This window comes from Triturus cristatus, chromosome 7, assembly GCF_964204655.1.
Source record: "Triturus cristatus chromosome 7, aTriCri1.1, whole genome shotgun sequence".
Taxonomy (NCBI): Eukaryota; Metazoa; Chordata; class Amphibia; order Caudata; family Salamandridae; genus Triturus; species Triturus cristatus.
The window spans coordinates 749,977-764,364 of NC_140590.1; the positions used below are offsets into that span (position 1 = coordinate 749,977).

The 14,388-nt window shown below is 49.0% G+C and overlaps 1 protein-coding gene across 1 annotated transcript in view; it reads left to right on the forward strand.

Moving 5' to 3' along the window:
- Nucleotides 1-14,388, forward strand: part of LOC146808656 (fish-egg lectin-like) — a 110,716-nt gene that overhangs the window by 15,912 nt on the left and 80,416 nt on the right. The window contains exon 2 of the mRNA XM_085615451.1: nt 5,732-5,965. Coding sequence (XP_085471577.1) covers nt 5,732-5,965 — 234 coding nt within the window. The remainder of the gene's footprint in view (nt 1-5,731; nt 5,966-14,388) is intronic.

Here is a 14,388-nt window from a genome sequence, read left to right on the forward strand (position 1 = left end):
CGGTGCTGTGTGTATAGTCGAGGTAGTTGCAGAGTGCTGTGTTTATAGTGGAGCTAGGCTGCACGTTGCTGTTTGCCTAGTCGAGGTAGTTGCAGAGTGCTGTGTTTATCGTGGACCTAGGCTGCACGGTGCTGTGTGTATAGTCGAGGTAGTTGCAGAGTGCTGTGTTTATCGTGGACCTAGGCTGCACGGTGCTGTGTGTATAGTCGAGGTAGTTGCAGAGTGCTGTGTTTATCGTGGACCTAGGCTGCACGGTGCTGTGTGCATAGTCGAGGTAGTTGCAGCGTGCTGTGTTTATCGTGGAGCTAGGCTGCACGGTGCTGTGTGTATAGTCGAGGTAGTTGCAGAGTGCTGTGTTTATCGTGGACCTAGGCTGCACGGTGCTAGGAGCATAGTTGAGGTAGTTGCAGCGTGCAGTCTTATAGAGGAGGTAGGCTGCACGGTGCTGTGTGCATAGTCAAGGTAGTTGCAGTGTGCTGTGTTTATAGAGGAGGTAGGCAGCACTGTGCTGCCTGTATAGTGGAAGGAAGAGAGTAGTGTGTTGTGAGTAGTGGCACGGTGTATTAAAACCCAGTGAGGAAGAAACATTTAGAAAAATTACAGGACAACTCAAAGGTCAAAGGAGATAAGAGGTGCATCCAGTGGTTAGATTGCAGGGTGTGCGATTGGACCCTGCAAAATAGGAATTTCCGCACAGTAATTATATTTAAGCTCTGACCTGAACTGCTGAAAGGAGCAGACAAGTCCCGGAGCACAGCATGCAATCGAGTCACAGGGCTGCAATGAAGCATGTTTGCTGTAAAGCCTCTCTTTTCATTCTTATTATTATTAATAACAAATTTTTGTAAAGCGCAGCTTCCACCTCACCGGTATCCTGGCGCTAAATCAACCTTGCCGGGTCGGAACAAAGACACATTTCTCCCTGTTTATGATACAGCCTTCCATCCTTATGTCCTTTCCTGATATGAAGCAGGCTATTTATGGATAAGTCAGGTTTTTAGATCTATCCTACAATGAATAAGACTTTCACTGGCTCTGAGTGGAGCTGGCAGCTTATTACATAACTGAGGTGCCCTCACCTCAAAGGCCCGGTCCCCAGTGCTTAATTTGAGCTGGTGTTTTCCAGTGCTCAGCACCGGCACTTAATTGATATTGGTTGCTCGGCACCGGCACCTAATTGTCAACACTATACTTCGAACAGTCCACCACATGGTGGCGCTGTTCATCTAATTTAGGGATGATCAGAACAACGATAATTTAGCACTACAATATACAGTAAAATTGATCATATCTGCCTCCCCAGCCATTCCTTTAGCTTTGGGGAGCTGGAATCATCGGAACCGCCGCATTTACATGTGAGAGAGAGATGGTTAGTAGTTGTTAGGCAGCGATGGCGGGGGCGATGGGTGGTGCAAGCTGCAGTGGCCGCCTCGTCAGAGCCCTGGCACCTATTATTTTAAAAATTAAGCACTGCCGGTCTCCATACCTCACTTTCCTAAAATCCTGGACATATAGAGGCAGATTTACAAGAAAGTGACGCATCTGTACAGATGCATCACTTTCCCTGTGCCACCCTTAGAAACCCTTGCGCCACCATAGATGCGCCATATTTACAATACGGCGCACTATGGTGCAAGGATTGACAGATGCGTCAGAAATTCTGACGCATCTGTTGGCGGAAAAGTCATGCATTGCTGGAGTCGTGTCACAAGCACGGCGCAACTCCAGCAATGCGTGTTGAGGCCTATTCCCACTACACTGCGTCACTAGAAGGTTTGGCGATAGCTTGCTGATAGGGACAGACATACTTAGCCATGATATCCACCTTCCATAGGATATCATGGCTAAGTCAGAAAACTGCCAGACGTAAAAAAGCAGCGTTAACCGCGGTTAGCGCTGCTTTCTTTATCGCTAACAGGGTTAACAATATCCTTGAAAAAAGGCGAAATGTCGCTTAGCGACATTTCTCCTATTATTTTACTCTGGAACACCCCCTATGCATCCCATTAGAGATGCAAGGGGAAGCGTAGAGTAAAAGGGTGCTAACATTCAAATTTGTGTGTTAGCACCCTGTTCCTAATAGGGCGCTAGTTTTATCTCTGCTTTTTTGGATTTTAAAGCCAAAAAAGCAGAGATAAAGTCCTTGTTGATATGCCCCTAAGTGGGTAAACGCTGCCTTGAGAATAAGGCGCTGACCCTATCGCGAGGGGAACGTCATAAAAAGTGACGTTCCCGTGGCGATAGGGGCTTGAGAATTCGCCCCTAGGTTTCTTGCTGGCTGTCGGAACAGTGGTAAGATAGTGCTAAGGTTCCGGAGTAATCCGAAACATATCGCTGCTGTTTTGTTGATTTTTGTCTCCCTTGAGAGCTTATCATCAGATATACTCCTAAAGTAAGCACTGAATGTGATGTCTCTTGGTTGCCCACGCGAGTCCAAGGCTATAAATTGTTCAGGAACGTGTAAGGCTCTTTAGAGGGGGAGAAACATCACAATTTGGTTTTCTCTCCATCGAATTTTAAGGAGTTGTTATTCAGCACAATTGTCATCTCCTTCAGACATTTATGGAATTCTTCTTTCTCATCACATTCACTTTTTTATTCCGAGCTGGAGCTGAGAAGTTGGAAAGCGAGGCAGGTTTTAAATGTTATCTACTTATATATTGTGACGTGCAGTATACTCAATTCCTGCTCTGTCACAAACAGCACAAGGAAAACTGACAGTTCCATTGATAAATGGGCGTGCCTTTAATGACGAGCCCAAAATGTGGAGAGGAGTCTCAGGGGTGTGACGTAAGGAAGACAGGTGTAGAAGACGAGTAAATTCTGCCTCATGGGCTAGGACTGAGGTTTCCACTTCTGGGCTGACGGGGCCAGGCTGGCAACACTAGAAGGAGTGAAAAAAGTGCGTTATTACCCCCCCCCCCCCCCCCCTTAAAACTTCAGACCCCTGAAACTTTTGGAAGTCCTGCTTGAGTCCGAAGGAAGGGAAGCTTTCAAGAAGGCAGAGCCATGTGTACGGAGGGAGCTTCTAGTGAGGAACTAAAGCAACAACAGCTGCAGGTGACAAAAAACACGCTTGATGTGGAAATCCAGGATGGGTGGGGCACGTCTGAGCAGAAATGAAGCAGAAGGTTTTTAACTGTAATCTCCAACCAGGAGAGTGATGTTGTTGTGTTCCGATGGCCTTCTTGTATATGATGCATTAACACATACGTCACAGGGATTCCGGATGGAGGATCCAGTGTACGTCCTAAGGGATCTCCAGTCATGCGGATTCCTGAAGCAGGATCCAGTGTACTTCCTAAGGGGTCTCTAGTCATATGGATTCCTGAAGCAGGATCCAGTGTACTTCCTAAGGGGTCTCTAGTCATATGGATTCCTGAAGGAGGATCCAGTGTACTTCCTAAGGGTCTCCAGTCATATGGATTCCTGAAGGAGGATCCAGTGTACTTCCTAAGGGTCTCCAGTCATAGGGATTCCTGAAGGAGGATCCAGTGTACTTCCTAAGGGGTCTCTAGTCATATGGATTCCTGAAGGAGGATCCAGTGTACTTCCTAAGGGTCTCCAGTCATGTGGATTCCTGAAGCAGGATCCAGTGTACTTCCTAAGGGGTCTCCAGTCATAGGGATTCCTGATGGAGGATCGAGTGTACTTCCTAAGGGGTCTCTAGTCATATGGATTCCTGAAGCAGGATCCAATGTACTTCCTAAGGGGTCTCTAGTCATATGGATTCCTGAAGGAGGATCCAGTGTACTTCCTAAGGGTCTCCAGTCATAGGGATTCCTGAAGGAGGATCCATTGTACTTCCTAAGGGGCGGGACTGTGCTCAAGTTCTTCTGACGTTCAGTGGATCCCATTGACAGTAGACGTGGGACAGTCAAGAGTGTAGTGAGGAGAGTCTTTCCTCCCTCACAGTACTTTATGATGAAAGCTATCATTGTTCTGAAATTGGAAGCTAGAGAACAGGGCTTGTTCTTACAGAGGGGTAAGAGTTGGTACACACAGGTTCAACTGTCTCCTTGATTTACTCTTGAAAGAAGAGTTTTATATTTATCTCCAAGAGTAGTGGTAGAGCTTTGTACAGTTGTGTGTTTAGGCGAAAAGTATTTTTTTCTGGCGTGAACCTGTGGTGTATAAAGTACAAACCTCCCACTGGTGTTATTTATGAAATAGTGTGTACAAGTTGGAGGGAAATGTGCTTGTCTCTTTAATATTGGCGTACACTGAGCTGCTGCTTGTACACTGGTCCCTTAAGATTGAAATTGGCCGAATACAATGTGGGATGATAACAGGTGCAGCAGTGACCTTTATGACTCCTCTATTATACTCTGTATGGTAGACAGCTGCTTATTTGAGAAGGTGGAAACCATGTCAGGCCTGTACAGTTGAAACCTTCGCAAGCACAAAGCAAGGTGAATGGTGATCAATAATGCCAACAGGATAGGATTCATGGATCTCCCCGAGCTGTGGCGTGGAGGGCACCAGTCACGTCCTGAATGGAGACTGTCTCTGCGGGGAAGCATGAGCCAACTGCGTAGCAGACGAGTGCAAACCCCAAAGGACTTCTGAATGATGTTACTAACCACTGTCTAAGGTGGTACCACACCTCTGCTCCACTTCTTGAACCACTTAGGACAAGAACAACAACAAAACACACGCAACATTTAAGACTGAAATCAGCTCTATATTGTGGTAGAAATCTATCTTAGCACTTCTAGAGCAGACTTGAGATGATATGGTAGCTGAAAGAGAAGATGCTGCTTACCCAGGGGTTGGAGCTGTATCATCACTGCTCACTCTTCATTGCTGCCCAGGAAGGAAGGCTCAGCATCCACTGGAGACCAAGCCAGGGTAGAGATCATTAGAAGGAGAAGAACGTGTCCTCTGAGAGGGAGTCCCACTTACTCATATTTTTCTGTGTCTAGTTATTCTATCTTTTCATTTGTGCTTCTCTTGACACGTGAGGTCATAAACACTGCATGCCATCCTCTCTAATGCCTCTGACGTCTCTTGCCTATCACTCCTCTATCTAACATGTTTCTAAGATGTTGTTCTTCTCATCTCACTGACCTATTGGATGAAAGTTTTCATACTGTCCTCATCTAATATGCATTTTTCTTCCATCATTAATTACGTTGTTTCAGATGTCCCTAAACATAACCGCGTGCCTTAAAGATTCAGGGCCCGATTCACAGAACTAACTTAAGACAAAATCCTAAACTTACTACTTTTGGTATTCACAGAAGTCAGGATTTTGTCTTAAGTTTGTCTTAAGACAAACTTAAGACAAACAAACTTAAGACAAACTTAAGACAGACTTAAGACAGACTTAAGACAGACTTAAGACAAACTTAAGACAGACTTAAGACAGACTTAAGTTAGGATTTTGTCTTAAGTTTGTCTTAAGTTTGTCTTAAGTCTGTCTTAAGTCTGTCTTAAGTCTGTCTTAAGTTTGTCTTAAGTTTGTCTTAAGTTTGTCTTAAGTCTGTCTTAAGTTTGTCTTAAGTCAAACTTAAGACAAAATCCTAACTTCTGTGAATACCAAAAGTAGTAAGTTTAGGATTTTGTCTTAAGTTAGTTCTGTGAACCGGGCCCTCAGTAACTCTTTTGACAAACCTAATTTGACAGGTCTAGGGATCTCGCTATTAGCTGCCTTATTGATACTTTTCATGTGCTCCCAAAGTTGGAAACTTATCTACAATAACATAAAACATCTCTGTTCCCCCTAAAGGTATTCCTATCACCTGTTCAAAAGTTTCAGGTGCGCTGGTGCAGATCGATGCTGGAAATGGCCAGGTGTTTGGAGTGAATCAAGGTGGAAACATTTACAGCCTGTTCAATGGCAAGTGGGATAAACTCTCCGGTGCCCTGAAACATGTCACAGTCGGCGCCGCAGGAGTGTGGGGAGTGAACAATAATGACAACATCTTCAAACTTGTGGGAGGAGACTGGGTCGTAACCACTGGTAAGTTTATGTGTGGGACTCTATATGTAAAATCCAGCTATCACAGTGTATTTATTGATCTGGTTCTGTGTCAATCAATCAAATAAACCGGATGTATGATGTTACAACGCATGCTTTTACAACGCATGCTGTCACAACGAAATTTTTACAACGCAAATGCAGTGACAACGCAAGTCTTTACAACGCAAGTCTTTACATCGACTTGCACTAGATGGCGTGCTAACATTAAAAAAGTGTAATTTACTATTCTAACTCCAGTCCACGTAACAGTAGGGAAGGTGTTTGGATAGTAAACTACACTATTTTTAATGTTAGCACACCATCTAGTGCAAGTCGATGTAAAGACTTGCGTTGTAATGGCATGCGTTGTCAATGCATTTGCGTTGTAACAGTTTCGTTGTAATGGTAGTGCGTTGTAAAAGTTGCGTTGTAAAGGTTGTTCCCCAAATAAACCTTATTCGACTACTTTAGCCATAACATTCAAATCATCATGTGATACATAAATAAAACTTTTAGTTCATTACACTATACACAGTTCTGATTATTCTAACTATCCTTACCTACTCAAAATTTCGGATATATACAATTTTTTACATATAATTTTTCATACCCTCCTCAATACATCAGAATATCTCATATTCACAATATTAAAAGAACGAATACATATCATTACAATAGATTCCTTCATCACTCAACTTGTATCAAAGGATATGGGAGCACCCTAGTGAATGGTAAAAAGCTTCCTAAGTTTCCTAGCCTAAATTAAAAAACTTAAATTTTGAAGAACAAATAAAACACGAGTTCAGCTGCTGTAAATAGTACGGCATGGCTGGCCTGCATTGCACCATATTTAGGATCTCAGCAAGGGTATCACATATTTTTCCCTTGGTTTGTCATAATAGCTACAAAACTAGGTTGCTCTGACCAATTGTAACATAGGCAGAGTGGTCATTGCCTATTAAAATATTTTTCTTCATTGAGAGCAAATAAATGTAAACATTCAACCGGAATCTGGCCAGTAAAGATCTGTGCTACACATTCTGTACTATAGTAAAGATCTGTGCTGCACATCTGTACTATAGTAAAGTAAGACTGTACATCAGGGTCCGTGTTACAGAAACCGCTGTGAGGGCACAGTGGGTATGGGCATCTGCTTAGTGCACCACCACAACACATTGGTATTACAGAAGCAGATGCAGATGCTTGTGCGGCCCCTTCTGCAATGCTAGTAGTGCTGGCGTATAAGTAGCGCCAGCGCTTTCTCGGGAGGGTATACCCTCATTTGCATGGGGGCGTGCCCCCATGCAAATTAGGGAATCAATTTGTCCCTACGCCTGGCCATATTATGGACACAGGTGCAGAGGCAAAAATGGTTTTAAGAGGTGCACTGAAAATGTGCCCAAAAAGGTGGAGCTGTTTCAGTGCACCTCCTACAGGCAGCCCTCTGAAGGGTAGAAAGGGGGTCCAATGGACCCCCCTGACATTCCCTTGCAGGCAGGTGCAGTCACTCACTGCACCTGTCTGCAAGGGGATCTCTCTCTCCTCTTAAAAGTACAGATAGTATGAGGTCCACACTGTGATATACTGAGCGGCATTGAAGCAGCCATCCGTTTTCACTTCACCGCACTGCCCCTGGGGCAATGTGAGTTTGCAGCTGCCCTGGGGGTAGCACCATCACCTTGATGGGGCGTGCTTTTGCTGTTTGTGCCCAGCGCTCCTGTTTTAAGGTGTTCCGTGATGCAAACAAGGAAAGTGCTCCCTTATGGTAATACAGGCCCAGGGTCTTTCATGGAAAGGTCTAGTTCTGCAACTGTCACTTTACTTAAACTTTGCCTCCCTTCCTGCTGTTCTGACATTCATAATTCTGGAATTAGGAACCCTTTTGCTTATTCCCCTCTTAGATTTGGATAAAAATAAAAACTAGACACTCCTCTGCTCTCACATGATTTGTTGATAAAATGCAGCCCTGGTGGGGGGGCGGAGCTTGCTGGCAACGATGGCAGACGCGTGAGCGCTGCGCTCTCCACCGTAGCCCTCGCATAATCCTGGCAATGATCCTGTACTGCGGAGCCACATAGTGGATCTGACGGGGGAATCCTTCCTAAACCTGACGGAGCGGTGTGCGGACCCCTACGGCCGGAGGCGGAGCCATACGGCGCACAAACGGCGAGAGGCGGCGCACTAGGTGGAGTGGGCCGACATCCCCGGACTGCCCTGAGACGCTCCCCGGTGTGCGTAGCGCAGCATGCGGGGGGGTCGGCGGCGGCCGGCCTGGTCTGCCGTGCTCGGCTGCAGACTCTGGGTGGGCCGGAGGGGCCGGGGCGCGGCCATCCCTGGAGTGCAGTGCGGACTCGGGCGACTCCACGGTGTAAGGTGGGAGCTCACGGCGAGGGGACCCTGGCGCTCGGCGGAGCCGGTCCGTGGGGCCGCTGCTGACGACGACCTGGGCTCGGGACGATCTGGGGGCCCTGGCCGGTGGCTGCCTGTCCGTGTGGGGGGGCCTTGCGGAGTGGACGCCGCTGCATTGGGCCTTTCCTCGGAGCACCGACACGTGGAGAGGAGTGATCCCGGGGTGCCTACGGAGGAAGTTCAGCCCCTGGCGCCCCTGTGGAGGTGTTTTTGGCACGCCCCCCTCCCTACAACAGCCTGGAGACAGATCCCTGGTGCCCGGCGGAGACGGCGCTGGGCCCGGGCCTGTGGAGACCATCGGTGAGGTGACCCCGGAACTGCACGGAGGCGAGGCTTGCTGGCATCCTCTGTGTTGGTGTCCCCTTCCCAGCCACTCGGGGGTTGTCACTTTGAGGTGCGGAGCCCGCGGGAGGACTCACCGGTTGCGAGGAGAGGCCCTTGGACCTGGTCCTTGGGTGTGCGCCGAGGCTGGTGCGGGTGCGTGTCCCGGCCTGCCACTGGTTGGGGCCGCTCTTGATCCAGAGGCTGCACGGAATACTGTCCAGACTCCTAAGACGACGGAGCCACGGGCTGCGGTGGGTGCATAGAGACTCTGGACTCGTGGAAGCTCAGACCTATCGCATCACCATGGGTAAGGGCGACAAGACACAGCCTAAAATATCCTTTGACCCACGCAAGGCGAAGGGATCTACCGTCGCGGTGCCGGAAACGTCCACCGGTGGTGCGGCCTCAGAGAGCTCTATGTGTGCGGACATCAGAGAAATGCTGGCGGCGATGGAAAAGGGCCTGCAGGGCAGTCTGACTGCGATCGACGCCAAGCTGGACGCACTCACATATCGCATGGACCGCATGCGGAGCAGGTGGACAAGAACGCGGAGCGACTGGACATGGCTGAGAGGAGGGTCACACACGTGGAGGAAGCACAAACGGAGTGGGATGCAGACCGTAAACACTTCAGCAGACTGCTCCTGGTCATCCAGGACAAGTCGGTGGACTTGGAGGCCCGCTCGAGGAGATGGAACATTCGTATAACTGGTGTGGCGGAGTCAACACACACCAGACGGATGGAACTCTTTGTGGAAAAACTTTTGCATTCCCTGCTGGGGGTGGAAGTGTTCTCTCCCATGTTTGTAGGTGAATGAGCCCACCATTCGCTGGGGCCTCGCCCAAAGCCGGGAGCGCCACCGAGACCGATAATAGCTAAGCTGCTAAATTACAGGGACAGGGATGCTCGAGAAAAAGGGAAGCTGCAATTCGAGGGAATGGACATCTCCATCTACCCTGACTTCACGGCGAAAGTGCAGGAAGAACGGAGGCACTTCGCACCATACAAAAAACAACTTCGTGACCTCGGACTGGATTATGCGATGCTATACCCGGCGAGACTTCGGATTAACAGGCAGGGCCACTCGCATTTCTTCACGGACCCGAGGGAGCTGCAGAAATCTTTGAAGGAATGGTCTAAGGAACAGCGGAACAGTCCACGGGGGCAAAATGACACTCTGGCGGAGGCCACAAGTTTGGAGGAGCGGGCCTAGTCTGCTGTGGGTGGCTCGGCTTGGCATGCGGCCACGCAATCTGGGTCTGCTGTTTGGGCGGGGGGTGTTCGCAGCTCTGGCGGTAACCGGAGCGCCTGGAGCTGAATGGACAACTGCGGATGGTAAGGCCGCACACGAGGACTACGCAGTTGATATTTGGTGAGATCTTTCTGATACCTTGAGCATGAACAGTATCTGTAGGCCTAGTTGCACGGATCTCATGGGGGCGGATGTATTGACTCTTACCTGCAGCTAACTTGATTACTCCGAGCCCTCTAGGGCCGGGGGGCCCTACATGGGCCTGTTACAGACATTCGCTTAGTTGGCTTGTGACTGGGACTAAGAGAGGATAGGAGGGTTTGTCGCTCGGGCCTCTCGGGGCCAACAGGAAGGTTTCCCTAGGCGTAAGGCTCGGACCCATATAGGGGTGATGGGGGTCGCACCTGGATTAATGGTGGTGACAAGAGAGCAGCTTGTGCAGTATGACTATACGGGGGCAGGGATGCGGGGTGCTGCGTTACTATGGGTTGTGGACAGGTTGTGATTGTTTTTTGCCAGGTAACCTCTGCCCCAGTGCATGGTCCCTATGCGGGCCGGTTTGGGGAAAGTTCAAGGTGTTTGTTGTTGTGAGGGGTGGGGGGAAGGGTCGGGGTCCTGCCTGGCAAGGTTGGGGGTGGTCGGCTGTGAGTGGGGGGTAGTGAACATTGGGGGATATTTTGGGTGGGGGGTCGGTGGTACGCACGGTACGCTAAGAGGCACGTCTTCTGCCCTGTCTATGTATGTCTGGACTAGGTTGCCAGGTGTCTACAACTGGGTGGCACTTAGCAGGGGTTACATCTTTGCTGTTTCTATGGCACGTCATGGCGGTGATGTCAGACTCTAGCATTACGAATGCTGACGGCGGCACCATGACTCTGAGAGCGTTGACCTGGAATGTCAGAGGGTTGAATGATTTTCATAAACTGAGAAAAGTGCTGAATTATTTCCGCAGGCACCACATTGATCTGGCGCTTATACAAGAAACACACCTCCCTCTCACGAGTAAAATGCTTTCTGCGAGGGGATTGGCGGGTAATAGCGCAGCGGCAGGCTTCACTACGCACTCCAGAGGGGTGGTTACATGGGTAAACCCACGATCAAACCTGACACTGACAGTACTGGAAGCGGACTCAGATGGGCGCTATTTAATTGCTAGATGCGTCGGGAAAGGTCATGACCTAGTGGTCGTTAATGTGTACGGACCTAATTATGATAACCCAGCGTTCTACGCCGCTCTGGCCGTGCATTGTAGGCAATACACACACGCTAGAATGGTGTGGGGGGCGACTTTAATTTCACATTTAACCCGACCATGGACCGCTCCTCGGGGCCGCTGCGTCGTCCGGCGGCTGCTGCCTCACACATGCAAGCGGAACTGACTAGGCTTGATATGGTGGATGTCTGGCGCCATGGACATCCTGGGAAAGGGGGATATACACACTACTCTGCGTTCCATGACGTGCACACTAGAATTGACTACTGGCTAGCATCACAGTCGCTGCTAACGGTGATTAAGGGGTGCGTGGTCTTACCGCGTACATTGTCGGACCACTCCCCTCTTCTCCTGATATTGGATACACCGGCCAAACGAATCCCGCCGTTCACATGGCGGCTGCCACCCTACTCACTGTTGGATGAGGTCTTCAGGGGCGAATTGGCAGAGGATATAGATACCTTCTTCGAAAAAAATTTGGGTTCTGTGCAGAGTTTCCAAACGCTGTGGGACTCGTTCAAAGCATATATTCGTGGCATGGCTATGGCCAAGAACTCCAGTGTTCTCAAGTCCATACGGTAGAGGCTGAAGACTATGGAGACGCAACTGGCGCAGTTAGAAGAGCAACATCGGATAGCCGCGGACTCCGACGTTGAAGCTCGGATTCGAGCGTTGGTCTCTGAATACAATAGGGAGGCGGATAGGGAAGTGCAGCATATGGGCAAGTATGCTACGGCCCGAACATATGGGGAGGGTGAACGCCCGGGTTCATTAATGGCGAGGATACTACGTAATTCCAGGAGGCCCCTGGTCATTGACGAGCTTGTCACCTCTGCAGGCACAGTGATTACTGGAGAGGAAGAGATTATAGACGAATTCAGAGATTACTATGCTGGGCTTTATACATCTAAGTCCTCTCAGATGGAAGAGGAAATAGAGGACTACCTCAGCTATATCAAAATGCCCTTTTTGTCCAACTCGCAGAGGGAATTTCTGATGTTGCCAGTGCAAGGGGATGAGATACTGGAGGCCCTGGAGGGAATGAGATCAGGTAGTGCCCCAGGGGCTGATGGGCTGACGGTGGCCTTTTACAAGGCCTTTAAGGATAAGCTCCTCCCGCATCTGATTACGCTATTTGACGATATATGCCAGGAAGGGTGCATGCCAGCTACTATGAGAGAGGCCCTGCTCGTCACTATCTTGAAACCTGGGAAACCCCCTAATCTGTGCGGATCCTATAGACCGCTCTCCCTGATTGACGTCGACGCCAAGCTGTACGCCAAGTTTTGGCTACGCGCTTGGCGCTGCTGGTGCCGGAGCTCGTAGCTCCGGAACAGGCGGGATTTATCCCGGCCAGAAACCTAACCTATAATATTCGTACAGTCTTGGGAACCATGCATCATGTGCGCCCAGAGCGCAAAGTCTTAGCCCTTTTTCTGGACATGGAAAAGGCGTTTTGACTCTGTGGAGTGGCCCTTTAAGGTGTGGGTACTGCGGAAATTCGGACTGGGCGAACCCTTTTTACAGATGCTCGGGGCATTGTATTACCGACCCACTGCCAGGCTGAGAATAGGAGACCGGGTTACGGAGGCCTTCGACGTTGGCAGGGGTACCAGGCAGGGCTGTCCCCTTTCCCCCCTCCTATATGCTTTAGTGTCGGAACCCTTGGCGTGCGCGATACGGGAATACCACAGTTTCGAGGATATTAACTTTCCCACCTATAAGATAGGTATCTCAACATATGCAGATGACACGCTGCTGTACGTTCGGGACCCGGAGGTGAACCTCTCGTCCGTGCTGAGGGAGGTGGTCAGGTATGGGGCCCTGTCCGGCCTTAAGGTGAACTGGAGTAAGTCGTTAGCGTTCCCGCTGACACCGGTTACTTTGCCGTTCCAGATGGAATATCCCCTACAGTGGACGACAGATTCGGTTCGGTACTTGGGGATACGGCTTCACAAGGATCCGGAGGTTCTCCTTAGGGAAAACTACGGAGTAGCATACGCCAACCTAGTAGAGGACATGGAGGTGTGGAATCGGCTTCCCCTGTCTTTGCTGGGCAGAATAGCCATCATGAAAATGGTGGTCTTGCCGAGATTCCTGTTCCTCTTCAATAACCTCCCTATGGTGTTGTCCAAGATCTTTTTCAAGCAGTTAACCCAAACCCTAGTCAAGCTGGCCTGGGGTGGTAAACAGCCTAGAATTCGGTGGAAGGTGTTGACGCTGCCATACGAGATGGGGGGGCTGGGAGCTCCGGACCTAGAACGATATTACAGGGTAGCGTAGGCGGCTCACCTGCACTCGTGGATCCATGCCAACCCTGATGTCCCACATGTCCTTCTGGAGCGACTGTTTGCAGACCCGCTCCCCTTGCCGGCGACGGTCTTCCAGCCGGTTGATCGCCGCGTGGGCAGATTGGACTCTCTCAAAGCCACGAATCATGCTTGGCAGGCGTTAATGATAGCACAAGACTGTGCATTACTGTATTCCCCGCTGTCAGATGCGTCCTTGATTTAAGAACCACACAGGAGTAGAATGACGTTAGCTCCCAATGCCCTTCTCGGAACCTTCCCCACTAGGTTTCTTGGGTTACACCTTAGTAAGTGAGTACCGAGGGGGGAAAGGGGATGGGACAAGAAGAGACAACTCCAACACTGCTGTTCAGCACGAACTTCCTCCCTCGCTGTTAGCGACAGCTGCAGACAAAATCATGCAATCAAGTGGCGAAATATTTATAACTTATTTGCATTTAGAATTTAAGATAACTTATCTTACCAGGAAGTGTTTAGAGTCTTGCCCCTCTTCTACTTCTCTTTTTGCGCTGCGTGTATTTGAAGAGAAGTCTTAACTCTTGTTGTTCTATCTTCGCAAGAATGTTACTTATTCTCTACTCTAGAAAATTAGGATAAACAAGGTAAGTGTACATACTATTAATTCTTTTTAACCTGTAATTGTGTTACTTCCTTCTCACAGAATATACTCACTGGATAGGTAAGAGTTGTTTTTATTTATTGGAGTCTATTTGATTTACTGCCACCGTTGTTGACCTTGGAGTTCTTAGGAACTATTTCTTTTATTTGGTCCTTATTTTTTCTGGTGATAAGACTGCCTTCGTTATTATGGAATAACCCAGTTGAGAAGGTTTTCCTAATGTAAAACGGACTGACAAACGTCCGATGGCTTAAATTGATTTTTGTTTATTAGCTTTTAAACAAGCAAGTAAATCA